The sequence below is a fragment of the Triplophysa dalaica genome, chromosome 13, assembly GCF_015846415.1.
Source record: "Triplophysa dalaica isolate WHDGS20190420 chromosome 13, ASM1584641v1, whole genome shotgun sequence".
Taxonomy (NCBI): domain Eukaryota; kingdom Metazoa; phylum Chordata; class Actinopteri; order Cypriniformes; family Nemacheilidae; genus Triplophysa; species Triplophysa dalaica.
Genome location: NC_079554.1, coordinates 22,485,194 through 22,506,469, shown reverse-complemented (window position 1 = coordinate 22,506,469; position 21,276 = coordinate 22,485,194). Strand labels below are relative to the sequence as shown.

The window sequence follows — 21,276 nt, the reverse complement described above, 5'->3', positions numbered from 1 at the left end:
GGTTTGTTGTTTTTACCGCCCCACCACAGTAAACCTGCCCAGCAGTCTTTCTTGATTGGAACACAAAATCAAATATTTTAGGAAACCTCTTAATGATTTTGTCTTCATACAAAGTCAATGAGAGTCAGTGGTGTTTGATTATCATTGTCGGAGTTTGGGGGCCATTTTTCCGGAGAAGCATCATACAGACGCCACAAGGGGTGCTACGGCGTGGACCCTCGTGCCGCAAAACGTCTATTCATTGCCCTGACCACCTATTCTTCATCATCACATACACGAGGAGCCTTTCGCGTCCCCCTGACCGCCCAACTCTGCTGTAGTCTTCCTCCCATCCGCAGCCCGCCTTGACTTGGTAGTTTGCTGAGCCTTGCAGGCCTATTCTTGGCGCGACTTTCTTTTTCCTCTCCCTCACTGCCGTGGTACAAAAATAAAGGAGAATTATGCCTAAAATGATGGGAAGAGACCTATTTCTGTGAAAAGTGCACTTGTATAAAAAACAGCCTGAGTTGCGCATAAACCAATATTGGGTGTTTCTAGTATACACATCTGTAATGTTTGTTATACAAAACCTGTTTACAGTCTTAAAAATTGACCTTTTTCAGTAACACGGCCCATAGAGATCAATTAGATTAGATTAGATTCAACTTTATTGTCATTACACATATACAAGTACAGTGTAACGAAATGTAGTTTAGGTCTAACCAGAAGTGCAATTAGCAAGTGCAGATATACAGTGTGAATAAATACAGAATACAATATTAGGAAAATAATTTACGATTGGCATGTACTATGAAAATATGACAATCGGTATGTACTATGAAAAATATATACAGAAGGCTATCTACTGTGAACATTAGTGTACAGGAGGTTATGAGCAGATAACAATATAGACTATACAATAGTGCAAGTGACTTGAGTGTGCATTAGTTACAGACATTAGCTATTAAAGTTACAATGCAGTAGATGAGTTAATGTGGTTATTAAAGGTACGGTGCAATACATGAGTAGATGCAGATATACAGTTACAGTGCAGTAGATGAGGTAATGCAGTTATGAGAGTAGTCCATTAGTGCAAATGAGCATTCAGTATAATATTCCTGGTGTGCAAGTGAGCAGTAGGAGTGCAAATGATGCTGTGTGTGTGTAAACAGTCCGGTAGAGCAGATACATGAAGTACTGGTGTGTACAGTTCAGTCGTGCAAGGCAGCCCTGTAGTGCAATGTAAACAATGTAATAGCAGCATTAAGATAAAGTTATGAGAGGTAGTGGAATCAGTGGGGGACAGAGTTCAATAATGAAACAGATCTGGGAAAAAAGCTGTTTCCTAGTCTGCTGGTTCTTGTCCGGAGGCACCTGAAGCGCCTACTGGAAGGCAGGAGAGTAAACAGTCTATGAGCGGGGTGAGAGGAGTCCTTGAGAATGCTGCGAGCTCGACGCAGACAGCGTTTCTTCTGGATGTCCTCAATGGAAGGGAGTGTAGTTCCTGTGATGCGCTGGGCTGTTTTCACCACCCGCTGCAGTGCCTTGCGCTCAGCAACAGAACAGTTCCCGTACCATACTGTGACACAGTTGGTCAGGATGCTCTCTATCGTGCAGCGATAGAAGTTCACCAGGATAGTTGAAGACAGTTGGTTCTTCTTCAGTGTCCTCAGAAAGAAGAGACGCTGGTGAGCCTTCTTGACCAGGCATGAGGTGTTGGTGGTCCAGGACAGGTCCTCCGAAATGTGGGTCCCCAGGAACTTAAAACTGGAAACACGTTCAACAGCCGCCCCGTTAATGTGGATGGGGTCGTGTGTACCTCCTTTCGCCTTCCTGAAGTCCACGATGATCTCCTTTGTCTTGGAGGTGTTAAGGAGCAGGTTGTTGTTTGAGCACCATGTGGCCAGGTGCCGTACTTCCTCCCTGTAAGCAGTCTCAATCAATGCGAGGGAGAGAGATGCATGAAATATAAGAAAATTATTTAATTTCATATTGGAATATTTTTATAAGTTTAGAAAGCTTTCCTGTAGCTGAGTGGTAAGAGCATTGAGATAACAACGCAAAGGTTGTGGGTTCGATCCCAGTGGATTGCATATACCAAAGTATAAATGCATAGGTTAATGCAATGTAAGTCGCTTTGGAGAAAAAGCGTCTGTCATGATTTCAGTCTTTGAGCTAAAGGTCTGAGGCTATTGGCCCCGCATGGTTCGCTGTAAGCCCTAGCACCAGGGTTGTGGTTTTCCCTTTTTGTTTTATCTTGAAAATGCAGTTGCGTACCTTTACCTCAGAGACTGATATCATGCCGTGTTACAATAAAGCATAAAGCCCCAAGAAGTAGCGGATTACAGTGAAATTTATAACAGCTATGGGCCTGAAAACTCTTAAAACAAAACAAATGCTTCCATATTCTCCTATAGTCACTGTGTACCCTCACTTTTTGAGATTATAATGAACACAATCATAAAAAGAACATTTGGAAAATTCATTTGTTAAATACTGATTAAAGAATCAAAAGCAGAGGTAGAAGATTACTGCAGGATCCTAGTAGGACATCTCAGACTCCCTTTTTTTAGTTTCAATTTGTGTGTATTCTGCGTTCAAACGTTTGAGCCTATCTGGATCTTTTTAAGAGGAGAAAGCATGTATAATTGTGAGAATCTGGATTTCGTCCTGTCCTCTACAAATATTGCATCTGATTTTAATACAAAGTTCATGTATCATATGTATTCATTCGTTTTCATTACTATTAATATTAGCTTCTATTCACATAAGATGTGCCTTACCTTCTTGTTGTTTAACCTCGGTGAAAGTTGTATCATGTCTTATGGTGTCTTATGTTGATATAAGTATCTGTTGTTCTCCATATCAAGGTTCCTAATGATGCCTATAGACAATTGTTTTATTATTGTAATATTAAATATGTAATCATATATGATTTTTCAGGAGGAAAGACTAAACAGTAAGTCTGGTGATTTTCCACTGTTTTGGTGGTTTTATATGACGCCTCCTGATGCAAGCTTATAAGTATTAGTCCTTAAAAATAAACTTTGGACTCTGATTGAACAAGCACTTGTGTCTGTGTCAAACTTTGTCTCCAGGCCTGAAACTCTGTGTGTTCAGTTGATTAGACTCTTCAAACGTAGAATATTGTTTAGACAAGGGGACGGAAGAAGTTTACATTCTTTCAATAATAAACTACGAAACGTTTACAGTTTAACAATTTATTAAAAGTTTGGGTTTAAAATGTCATTTAAAAAAAGGATTACTATCAGCATCGCCACAGTAAACAGGTGTGTGACTCGTTCTTCAGAGAAACACTAAAGAAGATATTTGGAAAAATTCTGTAGTTTTGTGTTGAATATTATAATATATAAATATTATAATAAAATTAAATTAAATGGAAAAATAAAATGGAAGTCAATGGGGTTCAGTGTTGTTTGGTTATTAACATTCTTTAAAAAATATCTGCTCTTTTGTTCTGAAGAAGAAAGACAAATGATATTCATTTCTGACTAAAATACTGTTTCTTTTCAAACATCCCTGTTATATATGATTGTATTATTATTTAAATAAACAGATCTCTAGAAAGTAAGAAAACCCTGAACAGTAAAAAGAGATGAAAACATTTAGAATCACAAATAAACTGTATAGATAACAGTGTTGAAATAATCACGAGAAGAGTTTATAAGATTCATCTTTGTAAAAGTGCACAAGTTGAACAGTTTCAAGACATCCAATGATTTCGTCATTTCCTGGCGATGTCATAATTGGCCACAAACCAATCACACGTCTCCTTGATGGCTGGAAAATAATCACAAACGCATATTTCTCATTGCAGTATCTTCTTTCATTCTGAATTTGAACGCACTCATACAGATAACACGTGTGACTTGAATTCACTGTAAAGTGTGATTGTCTGTGCGTCTTCACCTGTTTTAAACGGTGTGAACTTGAAGTCTGGCAGGTATTTGCGTAGCTTGGCGTTGCTGGCGGTTTTCTTGAACTGACCGTCTGCTTTGCTGGTGTCATACTGAGAGGGAGGAGTTAAGAATTCATACGTGTGCTTGTGTGAATGACAGCATACACATTCTTCTCTGCTGCATGCAAACATGAACGCACTTAAGTCTCCAGACATTCTGTGGAAAAATATTTCATTCAGACAGTAAAAGAATTTCACACATCCGGTTGATGTATTGCAGGATCTGTTGTCATTAATAAATGTCATTAATGTTTTCTTATCCGTATTATTTTAATTATGGTTTACTATGTTTATATATTTAGTTTATTAGTTATGTATTAGATTTATTATTGTTCAATTACTATTTTTTTTAGAATTTATTCTTTCAATTATCAATTTTCAAATGAGAGTACCTACTGTGTGTCCTTATTGTGACTCTTTCCCTGTCTTTCTGTGTAGGACATTTAACAATAAGGATATAAAATGTATTTTATCTTTGTCTATGCTATAATAACAGATACAGCATATTATATGAATTGTGGTTTATTGGCTTTGCTGATTTTTACTTTTTTAAGCTGAATGAAACAATGGTGTGCTTTCACTAACACGATTTGATTGCAGTTACGCGCACGGCCTCACATTTAAACACAGCAGACATTTTTATTTGGAGTCGACTTCATACAGAGATGAAGAAGGAAGAACAGCAGACAGGAGTCGAAGGGATAAGAGTTCACAAGAGTAAAGTTGTGCAGTGACATCATCAGTGCGACATCATCAGTGTTTGTAAGGATACAATGACATCATTCTGGAAGCCAAACGCTTCGACCACAGCCTCTGCAGCATCTTTGATGGACACCTCGTCCTCTTCCCCCACTAGAGAGATGAACAGAGAGATGAACAGAGAGATGAAGATGAACGACATGATATGACAAATCAAAGATGAGTTGTGTCGGTCAGAGCGAGTACCTGACAGTATGATTGGTTCCACCTCATCATATTCCCTCAGAACCCAGAGAAACAGACGAGCCAGATCCAGTGAGTAGATGAACTGGCGCAGGGGACGACCGGAGCCCCAAACCTCCAGCGCTTTCCCTTCCTCTACACACAACACGCATGTCGATCAGATGAAATTCTCTTCATGTGAGTGAATTCTCAAGTGATCGTGTCTTACTCTTTGCCAGGTATGTCTTGTGAATCAGTCCGGGAAGCACGTGACCGTCATCAATGTTGAAGTTGTCGTGAGGTCCGAACACGTTGGTGGGAATCACAGAGGTGTACCGTCGCTCATTCTGCTCAAAATACGCCCTGAAACACAAACACATGAAAGGGAAAAAATAAATACTCTTTTGTTATTTGAGGCTATTGTTTTTGATACCTGATGATGTTACAATATAACAAATAATTTCATCCTGAATGTTGTCGTGAAAATTCACTCATGATCAATGCACACGTCATAGAGAGAGTAAGAAAACAAACTTGTTGTAGACATCAATCATGCGTTTGGCGTAAGCATAACCAAAATTAGATTCATGAGGAGGACCGTTGTGGATCTGAGACAGACAGAGAGAGAGAGATACGGAAGAGATTTTTCATGATTCTAAGAGAAAGTTAGGCATCAGCATTAGCAAATGAAAGTGTGTGTGTGTGTGTGTGTGTACCATAGTCTCGTCGATGGGATAAGTTGTTTTATCAGGGAAGATACATGTGGACAGACAGGACACCACTCTCACCACCCCGACCTCATGAGACGCCTGCAGCACGTTGTCATTTATGTAAATGTTATTTCTCTGAAATGAAGAGACACGTGGAGTAAATATACAGTTTGACTATTAATGTCATACATAAGTTAATGTTACCAATTACCCAGAAGTCCAGGTTATGTCTCATGTTTTTGAAGAGCCCGCCCACCATAGCAGCCAAATGAATGACGTGCGTTGGACGATGTTTCTGAAAGACTGCTCTTGTTTCTTCAGCGTTCCTAAAGTCAATGCAACAATAAAACAAAATATATTTTATTACAGTGAGGGAAATAATGATTTGATCCTCTGCTGATTTTGTAGGTTCGCCTGCTTGCAAACAAATGAAGGGTCTATCATATTTTATGTGACTTTTAACTGATAGAGACAGATTATCTATATGAAAGAGAAACATGCTGAGACACGTCTAGATTTAATAAGAAACCGTCAATAATACATTTGTTCTGTGGGTGTGTTCGTTGGTGAAGTGTTTACATGAGATTGGCATCTTTGGATGACAGGAATATCCACTCCTCTCCTTCTCTTGCTTCACCCTCCTCCTTTAGCACCCGCTCGATCGCTCGGCCGACCAGCCCGCTACCACCCGTCACCAACACACGCATCGTCACAACCTGCCCTTCCAACTGACAGACACAGAGAGAGAGAGAGAGAGAGAGAGAGAGAGAGAGAGAGAGAGAGAGAGAGAATTTAGAAATCTCTTTATTACATCTGCAAATTTACAAGAGGATCTCATGTCAGAGGTAAAAACTTGATTAAACAAATACGTTACGAGAAATTAATTTTCATACACAGAACACAAAGCCCCTCTACAAAACATTTCAGTTCAAAAGAGGTCTTTCTGAAACGCCTTGATTTTTATCAAAGCTCATCATTGTGAATAACGCTGTAAAAATTCCCTTGAGGACCGTGTACAGATTTTCTTGGACATTACTGATTCTTACTCTGTTCTCATAGAACTGTTTGTGAATGATCATTACAAACACTGCATCTCCCGTTATGGTCCTTGAGGGTCCCTGGCTCAATTTATTGACTTTGCATTGTTGTCTTATGGGTCCCCCTATAACCATGGGAGAGGTGGAGGAAGAGGCTGCCCCTAAATCTTTTTAGTTGCGCATGCTTGCATGCTCCACAGTAATGGTGGTCACCCCGGTCATCATGGCTGCCAGTACAGAGCCTCCAGCCATCATGGCCGCCTCGCCAGTAAGTCCGGTGGTCCCAAGTCCGATGGTCCCAGAGGTGTCTCATCCTGAGATTCTTCCCTTGGAACTCATTATACCATCACACTTACCACATGATAAATTTACAATGCTACTCCATAATTGAAACGCAACAAGCCGAACACAACAAGATAGTTATAACCAAAATAACACTCATTTTTATACATGTGCATTATGATAGGCGGGTTGCGTGTATGTGATCTTCAATGGAATTGTGGACCACATGACAGACACTGCCTCCCAGTCTGATCAGAACACCAACACAGACTCACACAGAGCGCTCTCAGCAAAGAAAACGTGTGCTAGCAGACAGTCAACACAGATTCACCAGTGAATAAACTATGATTATAATCAATCTTCAAATAAAGCTGTTAACGAAACAGTGAACTAAACGTATGTAACTGACCGTAGTAAATTGACCATTTATCATTTATATATGTAAATCATGTAAATTGACCATGACCATTTAAAATCGCCTGACTTTTATTGGAAATAGTATTTTAAAGTTATCAATATCATTTTTTACAATAGTTTAGGTCATCACAGAGGGCCCTGATGGTTCGCTACTGGTCAAGACAAATTCTATAAATTCAATTTCTCACAGCTATTAAAACAGGAGTTTAATTTGAGAGCACAAGTAAAACTGTGTTTCTGTTTATTTGCTGCGCGTGTCAATCTGATGTAGATTTGTGGGGTGTGGTGACAGGATGCGCTTCAGGCAGGTCTGGGTGAGCATTTGCTTTCAGATAGAATGCATCTTTCATTCTGGCACTTAAATTTTAGCAATTTTACTGTCTAATACATGCAACTCAAAACACACCAAGGCACAAAAAACACGTGTTCGCAGCATATGACCCCTTTAAAAAAACGCTTAAGTAATATATCAGTCAGTGAGGTAAACAGTAATGACTGTTAATGTTTTAATGATGCGAGTACAGAGAAGGCACGTGCATACTGAAACATCATTTAAACGTTAACAGTCATTTATCTTTACCACACAGCCTGATATGTGTTTAACAAACCATAATATTTGTTTTAGCTGTGTCATATGACCCCTTTAAAAGAAATTTCTCACTTTATACCTAACATATGTGAAAGTTAACACATATTTTAGTGATTTTCCCATTTTAATGAACCGACCACGATGTTTGTGAGTGTGACTGAAGACGCTTTTGATTTGAAAGTTGTTTCTTAAAACGAACAACCTGCTAAATGTGGTAAGACAAGACTGTAAATCTTAAAGATAATGTTTATTTTTCTCGGTCAATAAATATCTGCTTTAAATCCTGGATTTGTGTTGAAGTCTTTGATTAATTATGTCATGTACTATAAGTAAAACATCTGATTGTTATGTACAGTGCTGTGTTGAGTTTTATTAATCGTTAGTTATACTGTGCTTTATACATATTTGAAAAGAGGATTACTCCTATGCATAAAATTTAATCTTTAACTCACAGATGAAATCACAAATTAATTAAATCCTCCATGTGATGGATGATAATTATTTAAATTAAATAAAAAACGATTTTAACAACGTGACTGTTTGGTAATTAGGACATGCTCGTCATGTCTCAGAAATGTTATTTGGTAAGTCACTGCGACGAATATGGTTCAAGGTCTGTCTTCATTAGGTAATCAGCAACGTCCAATGTTACCTCGTCACGTATTCCGCTATCATGTCATGTCTATTCTTGGTCTTGGGGCGGAGTCATGGCATAGCCTTAGGTTGTGTGTGGGGGGAGAGATAGTGATCCTATCGGCTTGCTATACTCTCTCTCCGGTCTGCGTCTCTGTTCCCGCCATCTCGTTTCCTCATTTACTCTCCCTGAGTGTTTCATTACCCACACCTGCCCCTGTTAATTATCCTTTGTCTGTCTTCCCTATATGATCCTCATGTCTTTTATCCTGTGCTCGTGCTTTTTCATCTGAATGTTTGTGTCGAGTCTCGATTTATTCCGTGCCTTTGATTTTCTAGTATTCTTCCGGCCTGTAGTGTCTTCGTGTCAAGTAAGTCTAGTTAGTGATAGGTTATTGTAATCCTGTCTAGTGTTTTAGTCTAATGTCAGCGTAGTCCGTTTCTGCTCCTGTGTTGCCTGTGTTTATCATTTATCTCGTTCCTGTTTTACCCCCTTTGTGGGTTTTTGCGTTGTTTAATAAATTAATTCCCTTGTTAACCCCTTCATCCCCGTGTCTGCCTGCAATTGGGTTCTTCTGCCCCAAAACCCTAACAGGTACGTCGTGCCAACGAATATTGTCCAGTCCATGTAAGTCGTCACAACGTAACACTGTTAGCTGGGTTCAGGGGCGTCGCACCCGTTGGGGATCATTTTCCCCGGTGAGAGGGTTAAACACCCGCACATTTTCTGCAGTTTTTCCGCAGTTTTGTGCAAACGCCTTACAGCAGTCGCTCTCCGGACGCTCTGTGTCTGCGCTCGATGCGGCTGACTCCTCCCCCTCCCTCTCAAACAGGACACTCAGGCTTTGAGTGTGACCGGATGATGATTGGCTGTTCTGCTTTAAGTCCCGCCTCTCTTGGTGTTTTAGATGTATAGGTCAGCTCGTGCTGAGGAGATGGGAATTTATGGTTATTTACGTCTCCCTTTTCCAGTTACTTTGAATGAGTGTTTATGCTTTCGAGGTTTTTAAATAACCTTTATGTGCTTGGGAAAAAGTTCTGTTCATGTTTTCTTGATATGTCGAGTGTTTTCTGAATTATATTGTTTTTTAGACTAATGCATTATGCAAATTTGGATATTGTACAGAAGCTAGCTAAATTCGGTTATTTATTTGGCATGCAATGTATGAAGTAACTGTGGTGAAGAAAGCAGGGAATTGACGAGGGGGAGGGACAAATTGTCCTTGTTAAGCAGTATATTTATGGGTTTTTTTTATCAAGTTTACCACGGTCTTTTCCCCCTGTGATTATTAAAGTATTTCGGATTCGGATTCATTAGCAAGTCTACTGTTGTGTATTTTCAGTGTAGTTTTGACATATTTGCTGTGTGTTTTTATACTTTTCTAGTATTACTCATTTAAAACGGAAGCTTTTTATATCTTTTGTTATACCATTTGTACCATTCTGTCATTGCCATTCATCGTTTTCATTGTTAACAAACAAACCACATCCATCCCCCGCACTTTTGAAAAGCTTGCTACGCCCTTGGCTGGGATCTTGTCAGCATTTTCTCTTTTGTTAATCTGGTAATTGTCAAATAGGCCTATTTCGCGTATATTTATTTTCGTTGCATGGTTTTTTTTTTATTGCAAATGCGTAGAGCCCCGCAAGCTTGGGGGCCCCCCTAGTGGCTACAAGTGGTAAAATCATTTGACATAAACAACGAAGCGCATCTTCAGCGTTAAATAAAATATCTCGTTCCTAGTTGTAAGGATTTTTTTCCGCATGCTGCGAGTGAAAAAGAAACCTTGTGAGATGACACAATGTAAGGCCATCTGATTAGATAAAGGCTATTAAATGATCCATCCTTATTAACCATTAAAATCCATTCAAATTTCATTAGTTTTTTCATGCATTTAATCTACCCCCCTTGACTTTCTCCTTATCAGGTAACATAGTACCCATAACAGTTTCACACAACTTTTCACATTTAATTTTCCCTACTTTGTTAATCTGCATTTTTTTTTTTATCAAATTTGTAACACGTAAAGCTGATTCAAAAATAATTTTGATACAGAACATGATTTATATTGCTTACATACAGGAAGACTCTGTAGGAAGAATGTGCTGATGTTTCCAACTTCTTATGTAGTTATTAAAGACTAGTAATAGCGCTGAATTCATACTGTGAAATATCCCAAAACACATTTACACATTTATTTATTTGGCAGTCGGTTTTATCCAAAGCGACTTACAAGTAGGGTGCAGTGGACAGCTAATAAAACACTAAAACAAAAACCCACAATGGGGAAAAATAACTAAGATAACAGAGACAGCCAAACTGTAACAAAAACTCTCAGGTTCAGAGTGCTGGAGCAGAAACGCTGGGACACAGCATATGGATAAATCAGCAGAATCAGACGAGCAAACGGACATCAAAGTTTAAAAGACACACGAGCCCAGCACAGAGAATACAAGGGCATTAAATAGGGAGACGAACAAAAGGATTATTAACAATAGGCAGGTGTGGGTAATAAAACACTCAAGGGAAGCTAACGAGGAGACGAGAGGGGCGGGGCCATAGACGAGACATGAAAAGGCGCATGACAGCCAATAATTAAGCCACGCCATGTCCTTCTCACACAAAACCCTAGGTTTAGCCATGACTCAGCTGCACGAACAAGAATAAACATGACATGATAGCGGAATCATGACACTTACTGACTTTCAGTATCAATACTGGGCCAAGTTGTTAAAATGGTACTGGTTTTACAATTTGAAATGGCGCAGTATCAGTTGTGCTGCAATAAGATTATAACCTGCCAATTTGGGTTAGTCTATGACCATTAATCTAGCACCCACAGGACCAATGAGACAATGTGTCTGTTCAGTTATTAGAGGTGGTGTGGCGTTTCTGTTTGATTTGTGACACGCCTCATGGAAAATGGCTGCCCAAAGTTGTTCACAGCACTTGGCCATACGTCGCATTAGAACCACTTTCAGGAACCTAATCTCTCACAGTTCCGGTTCTTTAAAATAAAACAGATCCTGTTCTAGATAAGAACTGGCATGTTCTAAGTTCCCAACCCTAATTAAAGTGATGAAGTTTAAACAAACTCAACTGGCTCAATGTGTCATGTATAATTAATTATTCCTCTTGTATTCACAGGTTGATGACAAATGAGGTCATGGGGAGTTTTCATATGAAGGGAAACTTGCCTTCACTAAGCTCCACCCGTATGCTGTTATCACAGGTAAAAATAAAGAATGAAAATATTAGTTCTGCATCACTGTGACATTGAGGGTTGTTTAGTTTAAATTCTGGTATTTCAGTGAAAACCACTTATTACGTGTTGTAGTCAAGCTGTGATCAATCTATCTGCTACCTTCAAAAAATGTCACATTACATTTCAGAAACTGTGGTATCCCTCTGGTGTTGTCAAAACTTTTTTTCAGAGTTATGCAGTTGTCACACAGAAATAAAACAAACATTCCTATATACACTTGTTGATTGGCAGGTCATTCCTGTCGCCAGCATAACTTTATTCCATTTGAGATCTTTAATTGTTCAGAACTCTAACAATTGTTTTAGCATTCATACTGACATGTCCTATATATGTTAATTTACCTTAAGACATTTGCATTCATGTTTTTTTCATGTCATTGTCTGCTCAGCACTTCTGAAATGCATCAAAAGCTGAAACAGTATCTAGTTGCAGCAATTACCTGCAGGAATGTTTAATGTTCACGGCTATTAAAGCTAGAGAAGATTTTTATTTCAAGAAACTGGTTGAAAGTCTCTTACTATACTGGTAGTAGTCAGAATTGAAGTGGTCTAAAATATTCTGTGGAATTCTCATATTTCTTACAGAGAGTGTCCAGAAAACATTGAAGGAGACGGAGGCAAACATTGGAGCGACCATCGCCTTTTGTTTAAAATATGTACCAGACAGAGTTGGTGGAGGTGGCAACTATTCAGTTTTAGTTATTAAATATTTATTTTACATTCTGTTCAGATTGTAGATGGTTAATTATCTAATCTTATTTTAAAAAAATTGATCCAAACTATTTTTCTAAACATGTGAAATATTTGTAAAACTTGTTTTAAAAAATGTAAAGATTTTTTTCACAATCCAGTTCATCTCTTTTTTTTCTTTTTTCTGATAAAACCACCCAAAATGTGTGGATTCAAGTTTCACTTTAAGTTTCAACTTTTATCTTTGCTAATGTTCTGAAATTAATAATTTGTCAGATTATATCATTTTCTCAACATGCTTTCTCGGTATGTTAATTTTTTTTTACAACAAAAACCAGCATCTGTTAAAAGTTTTATGTCATGCCAACAAAATTTGACCGCTATCCTTGGTTTTTGACAGGTAACGATTTTGATTTGGGACAAAAATCTTTTCAGAGGTCGAGCTTGATTTAAAGACAGTGTTTCCAGTTTTGAGATCAACCAACTGCAATGCAACTGGTCCAAAATGGGATTCTGATGTCAACCGAATTGACAATGTTGAAGATTGACATCGGATTGACTTTGGGTTCTGACGTCAACACGACTTTTATTTACAACCAAAATTTAACATTTGATCAGCGTTGGAGATTGACGTCAGTTTGACGTTGGGTTTTGACATCAACCCGATTTACATTTTCAACTAATATGCAACGTCGGAGTCCAACATCATTCTGACGTTACATTGACGTCCGGTGCCTGCTGGGTAAATCCAATTATTTATTCCTCTTTTTAAATCGCATTTTGAAATAGATTTTGAAATTCCACTATTTATAAAGGAATTCAAGTCCCTTTTTAAATTGAAGTATTTATTGATGGATTAATATTTCATTTATTAATTATTTTTACAATCACGCTTTTTATTGCCCATTAAAACAATATATAGCAAATTACTTTGTCAATTCGCCTATTTATATTTGAATTAAAAAATGAAATTAAAAATAATTTAATAATAAAATTAATGCCTATTTTTATTGAAGAATTAGTTATTAAACAATTAAATGCTTTATTACTTTACACATGACTCTCCTGGTCCTTCATAAGCCTCAGGTCTTGACTTTGCTTAGGGTAACGAAATGGTAAACACGCCCTTACTCGAAGCACACAATGAAGAACGTATAGTTCAAAGTCAGGTTAAACCACTGACACGCCCTTAAACTCAATAATAGTTTATTCAGACAGAAAAGAAGCTTGAAATGTACGTTGGAAAGGATTAAACATAAGCCGATGTCGTTGTTCATATACCCTTACTTGTTTTTCACAGTAGTTCAGTCAGGATTGTTTATAAGTCAATTTTAATATTTAAACAAAAGCTGTTTTCAAATACGTATCTTAAAAATATTTCTGAGGACCTCCATTCTGTCAAAAAGTGCCGCCATTTGCATATTTGAGTAATAAAACCGAGATTAATTATAATGTTTAATAATGCACTGGCTGTGAATCTTCCATATTTGAACAACCTTTTTGTAAGAGTATAGAAAGTATTAAGATATTTTCCGGCATACTACTGACTAGGCAGTGCTTTAGTTGTAAGAAATGAGTCACTCTTTTCTCTTACATTTCTTTAACTCTGTGTCCTTCAGTCCGTCTAACTCTTGCAACAGTTTGCTCTCCCGTCCTCCGAAATTTAAACAAATATTGTAAATCAATATAAATACAAACATACCCCATCTTCAAATGCCGTTTAATCTACACCTGATTTATGTGTGTGGTATAGGCTACACAATTTTTAAATTTAAACCCTTCATTCTACAATCATACTTGGTTAGCTTTTATTTCTGTATATACAAAAATCTTTTTATTAGCTTCTAAACTGCATGTTTCATAAAACTGATGTTACGTTTGCCTGACGTTTCTCCATTTAAATAAAGCTGACCACCTCATGCTTACAAAGGACCCGCGACTACCACACTATGTTGAAACAAAAGTACATCTCTTTTGCGTTTTTAAAGTAGATACTGATCACTTGATGCCAGGTTATCAGCATCGTTTACGCATTGCTGTACGTCAAGTCACCACTCTTCTCTGATTTTGTCGAGGCACAAGTCATCAAATTTGATGTCATGAGACTCGAGTCAACTGAGTTTGTTCTCAAATTTGATGATTATCATTAGAAATAAACTCTATATCAGCTGAAATCAGATTAAAACGCAAGGTTTTGCAGAACTAACTGTAGGCCCTATCATGAAGAGTTTATGACTTTAAGAATAAAAACACGGAATTATCTGCTCAACTGCGTCCCCGGAAGTCTGACTGTAATTGTGTGGAAAATTAATAGATAGCCTATTATGAATCAGTGACGTTTAAGGTGAAACCCTCCCTGCAGCAAAACACACAAAATGAAGAATGTGGTCAATAATAGGAGAAAGGTAAGTGAATACAGTTAGTTTGATTAGCAAGTGTGTTGCACAAACTTGGTTTTTTATTTTGTGTACTTAAGATGCACCTCTCATTCAACAAAAAGACGCTAAATAACCAAGACAACTAAATAGAAGTGTTCCCTTGGTCAGTAATGGTTGGTGTCATGTTCTCTGTTGGTTGTAACTCCGCTACTATGGCAATTTATGCTGGGAAATTAACCCTGTCCGGAGCAGCTAATTGCGTTAAAGGATTTAAACCACCCTCCACGTTAATCCCTTACTTAATTCCTGGACAAAGTGCTATAATTGTTGTTAAATTAGTAAAATGTGTTAGAATTAAACATGGCGTTTAAAATAAATATGGAAATTGTGAAAAGGAGGTCAAACTTTTGAAAAATAAATATTAATAACTTACTTTGTTAGCTAAGAACTGTATTCCCAAATGTATTTTTTAAAAATCACCCTGTTTATATTAAGAATGATCTGGGACAATATTCAAAAGTTCTGTCAAAAGCAAACAATAAAAAGCTGGAATTTTGTAAGACTTATTCGTTAATAACAATTATATTTCTTGATTTAAATGTATTAATATGGATGGATTGAAAATTGTGAAATGTAAAACTTTGTTGTATGGTTTGTTGTATTATCTTTTATTTTTCTTGTCTTAGCCCCTCTTAAAATTTATGGTTTTGAATATAAACCGTAAACCATCTTTTTTTTGTAACGTTTTTGTTATACTTTAATAAAAATAATTAAAAGCACTTTTTATCGATGAAATTGAATTGCAACTGCTTTTATTTGTATCAAACAAATTTCCACTAGAAGGATTTGCTTAGTTTCGATTGACCGCATGATGCCTCTGGTCATGAGCAGACCGGGGGAACCGGAACGCGAGGGAGTTTATTGACATTAGTTTAAACATTTACAGTACATCAACTCGATATAGCCTAATCTAACACAGATGTATGACAACATACAATATATTCATTTATTATTCTATAATTTATTTAATTGATTTCTTTATTTATAATGTTCATTAAAGTAATGTAATATTGCATCACGACGAGAATCAGTGGTAATATCATCACATTACGTTGACCTCTTGTTGTGCAACAACTAAGGTTTAGCCACGCAAGGCTAGCTGTGGATTATCCCGCTTATACCATGGCTTTTATTGATGTTTACAGTGACATTTTAGATCAAACAGATGAAAAGTACAATGACTTTGTCAGATAAATTTCAAATGTAATAAAACTTAATTAATGGAGCTTAAAGGGATTCATGCAAACCTTCCAGCCAATCAGAATCGAGTATTTAAAAAGAGCATTTCCAGAAAACACATAGCATATTTTCTTTCTGACCTTATTTTTATGTCATTCCTGGACAAAGTGCAATAATTGTGGTTTAATGAGTAAGATGTGTTAGAATTTAACATGTCGTTCATAAAAAAATACATGGAAACTGTGATAAGGAGGTCAAACTTTTTTAAATTAATATTAATACTTTAGTATTGTTAACAACCCTGCTTATATTTTTTAAGATTTAGTTGGGACAATATAAAAAATGCTTTCAAAAGCAAATAATAAAAAGCTGGAATTTTATTAGACAAAATTAGACGAATAGACTTTTAGACAATATATTATTTTTCGATAACATAAATTATATTTCTTGTTTTGAATTTATTCATATGGATGGATTGAAAGTTTCTTCGTTGTCTTCTTTGTTTTTTAGTTTGTTGTCTTACTTTTATTATTATTCTTGTCTCATCCCCTCTTAAAATGAATGCTTTTGAATGAAGACTGTATACCATTTAGTTTTGTAATGTTTTTGTTTAACTTCAATAAAAAAATGAAAAGGCAGTTTTTTTATCGCAGATGAAATCGATGCAACTAAATTGACTCTGTTTTTACTTGAAGGTGGTTATGAGGACAATATATTTCACATAGATGGGTTTTTTCCACACAAAAACCACATCAGTTAATGGACTTATTAATGGAAAACTTGATAAAAAAAGATATCAGCCCATGAGCATGTTAGCTCTGTCCTAAGCAAGTCGTTTCTTCCCATCGTGCTTTTCATCAAAGCAGTAGGGGGGAAGCAACTGCGCTCGATAGTGGATCGAGGCCTTACTGCCTCGCAGTCGCGAGTTTCTTGGCACGCGTCAGCACGACATCAGACCAAGGTACCCATAACTCGGACACATTTCTGACACCTGTCATCAGGTCAAGGGCTAGCTTGCTAACCACGTAGTTCTATGCTATGCTAGTTGATACGTAAGCTAACTAAAACAGTAAGAACGAGATTTGTTTGATTTCACTACCTATAGCCTCATATACATACTAGTTAATGGTAATATTAGCAAAGTTTTAGTGACGTGTATCGTAATGTAATTTCGCAAGAATTACAATCAGGCGCTAAAAGAGTACCCAAATACACGTTCTTTCAGCCAATAGAATCAATCGGGGGTCCGTGTACGAGGGGGAACTCGATACCTCATCCACGCAAACACAGAACGTTCCCCTAACGTTAGTTTTTGGTTTCCTTTTGGTTATTATTTTGGGAACCAAAAAATAACAATCTAAGAATGTTATTTTCAGGGGGGTTTACAACCAGAAAATAACGTTGCAGGCTCTTTTTTTAAATAACCAGAAAGTAACGTTCCCTGATGGTTCATTTTTTGGTTATTATTTTGCAACCATAAGATAACCAGAAAATTACGTTCCCTGGTGGTTATTTTGTTTTTTTAATGGTAAAAATAGTTAAAACTGGTAAATGTCAGTGACATTTGCAATACAGAAATTATAAGATAACAGATGTTATACAGTCCAAATTAAATTAATAAATGTGCCCTTTAATGGCTGAAAATAAAAAACTAGTTAAGCTAAATGAAAATACAATCATATATATCTGTGTGTATTTCTTTAGTGTGTTTGTCTGTTACTGTATCTGTGTGCGCTCGAGCACGTGCATCCTCCACTCCCATCATTTAAAACATTTACGGTCATTTTGTTTTACCTCACCCAATTAAACATTAGTTTAGTGTTTTTTTAAACGCACAGATTTGAGAGTAAACTTATATTTTCGTGATTTTTCGATTGGTTTGACACATCTAAATCAACAGACGATGATGTAAAGACTGAAACTCAGTGCTTTTGATTGTTAGGCCTATATCTAAAATCGGAGCCGCGCTGTACTTCTGTGGTGAGACAAGAATATTGTTAGCCTGAAGAAAATTAAATCTTTATTCTTCTGTCAATAAAAATCTGCTTTAAATATTATGGTGAAGTCATTGGTTATTTTATATCAATCTCTAAAATGTCTGATGTTGAGGTAGGCCTACACACATTGTGGTTTTATTTGAAATGATATAACGTTACTGTGCTGTTTGAATCGAAAATCAGGCTACTTCAGTAATGAAAAAGAAATTATTAGTTAAAAGAATGATCTTATTGAGTTCATCCTCCATATATTTTACTTATTTCAATTAGATTAACGTTAGACAAGCGATGGATAAAAACACAGCATGGATGTATTCATTACTGTGTACTAGTGAGGCACAACGGACGAGAAAGATATTTTAGGCTAACGTTCCGGGAACGTTCCCCTCTCGTTTTTAAAGTTTGTTTTTGGTTTCTTTAACGTTAAGGTAACGTTCCCCTAACGTTAGTTCTTGGTTCCCAGAACGTTAACACTCCTGAACGTTAGGGGGACGTTCTGGTAAACCAAAAATTGTTAGCTGGGTAGCACACAATGAAGTACAGATAGTTCAGTACAGGTTAAACCACTGACACACCCTTAATCTCCACAGTTTATTTAGACAAAAAGAAAAAAAAATTACATAAAAAAGGATTAAACATGAGCAGCTGTCATTAATCATGTAAAACCCTTGTTTGTTTATTACAGTAGTACAGGAAGCAATGTTTATAAGTCTATATTAATATTTCAACACAAGCTTTTTTCATACAGGTATCTTTAAAATAATTCTGATGACCTCTTTTTTCTGTCAAATAGTGTCCCAATTTACTTGATTTTCCTCCATTTGCATATTTGAGTAATAAAACAGAGAGAGAGAGAGATAGGAGCATGTCATTGCTTTCCATTTTTGAATTTAGATATTAATCAAGTTATACTTTTTTTGTTCTTTTGTCTTGAATATTATATTCAAGGTTTCATTTAGGAATACTTACTTATATTTTATCACAAACAGAATGCAGTTTTTTATTGAACGATATATTGTATAAATTAATAATTTAATTTATACCAATAAATAATTTAACATTACAATAAAATGTAAGTATACAACATAAAACAAAATGTAAAATGTTATTGAACAACATGAAGGTGAATAAATAAGGTCCGGATTTCTATTTTGGGATAAATTATCATGTTAAATAATTAATTTACTATGAATCTTCCATATTTGAACAACCTTTTTGTAAGAGTATAGAAAGTATTAAGATATTTTCCGGCATACTACTGACTAGGCAGTGCTTTAGTTGTAAGAAATGAGTCACTCTTTTCTCTTACATTTCTTTAACTCTGTGTCCTTCAGTCCGTCTAACTCTTGCAACAGTTTGCTCTCCCGTCCTCCAAAATTTAATATATAACTATATACAACTATATAAATACAAACATACCCCATCTTTAAATGCCGTTTAATCTACACCTGATTTATGTGTGTGGTATAGGCTACACAATTTTTTAATTTAAACCCTTCATTCTACAATCATACTTGGTTAGCTTTTATTTCTGTATAGTTACAAAAATCCTTTTATTAGCTTCTAAACTGCATGTTTCATAAAACTGATGTTACGTTTGCCGGACGTTTCTCCATTTAAATATAGCTGACCACCTCATGCTTACAAAGGACCCGCGACTACCACACTATGTTGAAACAAAAGTACATCTCTTTTGCGTTTTTAAAGTAGATACTGATCACTTGGTGCCAGGTTATCAGGGCTATGTTCTGCAATGCAGTTCAAGTCGGGCGGATTCACATGCAAACTCATTTGGAAGACATGCAAAAACCCATATCTCCAGACATGAAATGACTTGTGTGCGCGTGAGGAAGACCAGGGAGAATATTCAGCTTTGTCCTTTCCTTTACAAATGGACGCGTTTGAAATGAACAAACCGTCTTAAAATTAAGGTTGAAGGGTTTATAGTGGTTGCCTACAAAGACGTTAAAGTATTTTAAATATACTAACACTTTAGCACTTGTATCTAATTTACGGAATAATTGAAATAAGCATTATTTGTTTAAAACACTGAACAGTTTCGATAAATGGCAAGCGCGCACCGCACCGCGAGCGAGGATTTCTCTGGCACATTGCCAAACACAACGCGCAACTCTTACCTGTGTGAACAGCCGACCGTTCGATGTTTGGATTTAAAATATATAAAGACTTGCATCGTTTACGCATTGCTGTACGTCAAGTCACCACTCTTCTCTGATTTTGTCGAGGCACAAGTCATCAAATTTGATGTCATGAGACTCGAGTCAACATCATGTTCTCAAATCTGATTATTATCATTAGAAATAAACTCTATATCAGCTGAAATCAGATTAAAACAAAATGTTTTGCTCTTCATTACATGAAGAATATAGAGTTTATGACTTTAAGAATAAAAACACACGGAATTACCTGCTCAACGGCGTCTCCGGAGTACGTCTGACTGTAATTGTGAGGAAAATTGACAGATAGCCTATTATAAATCAGTGACGTATTAGTGGGTGAACCCCTCCCTGCAGCAAAGCACACAAAAGGGAAGAATGATCAAAAGGTAAGTGCAGACAAATAATTCGTTCAGCAAGTGTTTTGGACACATTAGGTTTTTCAATTTGAGTACTTAAGACGCACCTCTCAGTGAACAGCAAGACGGTACCCAACATGCAACTACACGTGTACGTCTAATAAATGGTGAACATGTGTCTAGGCTAGAACAGGACAACATTTGGGCTGTCAGTGAAAATGTAATAGACGTCTAACCACAGCCTAAAAATAGCTAAAACGACTGTGTCATCTAATAGAAAACCAAACAATGGCGAAATAACTATAATTCATTAATGGAATTTCGAATTAAAAACACTTAATTCGCAAAAAAGTTTTTACGCTCGCTTGAGGTTGTTTCTCGCATAATGGGAGATGGAAACACACTGGCCGAATAAATTCCTCCAAAAAGTCACGTAACTGCACTATGAGACCGCGTAACCTGACGAGTTCTGATCTTGTTACACAGCACCGGAAATGTTGTTATGGTCATTCTTTAATGCTTGAGCAAAGTCGTCTTAATATTTAATTGTCTGTGTTTCCCAAACAGCAGGCATCCACAAAAGTACGCATTTATGCTGTTTCTTTATTGTCTGCTTGCGCAAGT

The 21,276-nt window shown here is 36.7% G+C and overlaps 1 protein-coding gene across 1 annotated transcript; it reads right to left on the bottom strand.

Annotated features, from left to right (window-relative positions):
• Window positions 1–3,184: 3,184 nt before the first annotated feature.
• On the bottom strand, window positions 3,185–20,868 carry LOC130434279 (GDP-L-fucose synthase-like). The gene is made up of 11 exons (XM_056764331.1): window positions 20,760–20,868; window positions 20,544–20,644; window positions 6,169–6,317; window positions 5,801–5,915; window positions 5,596–5,724; window positions 5,414–5,487; window positions 5,109–5,242; window positions 4,904–5,035; window positions 4,731–4,810; window positions 3,910–4,009; window positions 3,185–3,780 (listed from the first exon to the last, which is right to left on the bottom strand). The coding sequence occupies exons 1-11, from the start codon at window positions 20,851–20,853 to the stop codon at window positions 3,725–3,727; spliced, it is 1,164 nt and encodes a 387-aa protein (XP_056620309.1). The 5' UTR covers window positions 20,854–20,868; the 3' UTR covers window positions 3,185–3,724.
• Window positions 20,869–21,276: the final 408 nt, after the last annotated feature.

What these genes read in the sequence shown, in the direction of transcription:
- LOC130434279 (XM_056764331.1), bottom strand. Translation starts at nt 20,853, where the DNA reads ATGTTGTCCTGTTCTAGCCTAGACACATGTTCACCATTTATTAGACGT. An exon ending in CCGGAGACGCCGTTGAGCAG is followed by an intron (nt 6,318 to 20,543) that starts GTAATTCCGTGT and finishes TGTGTCTGTCAG; the next exon opens with TTGGAAGGGCAGGTTGTGAC. An exon ending in GCTTCCAGAATGATGTCATT is followed by an intron (nt 4,010 to 4,730) that starts GTATCCTTACAA and finishes CCTCCCTCTCAG; the next exon opens with TATGACACCAGCAAAGCAGA.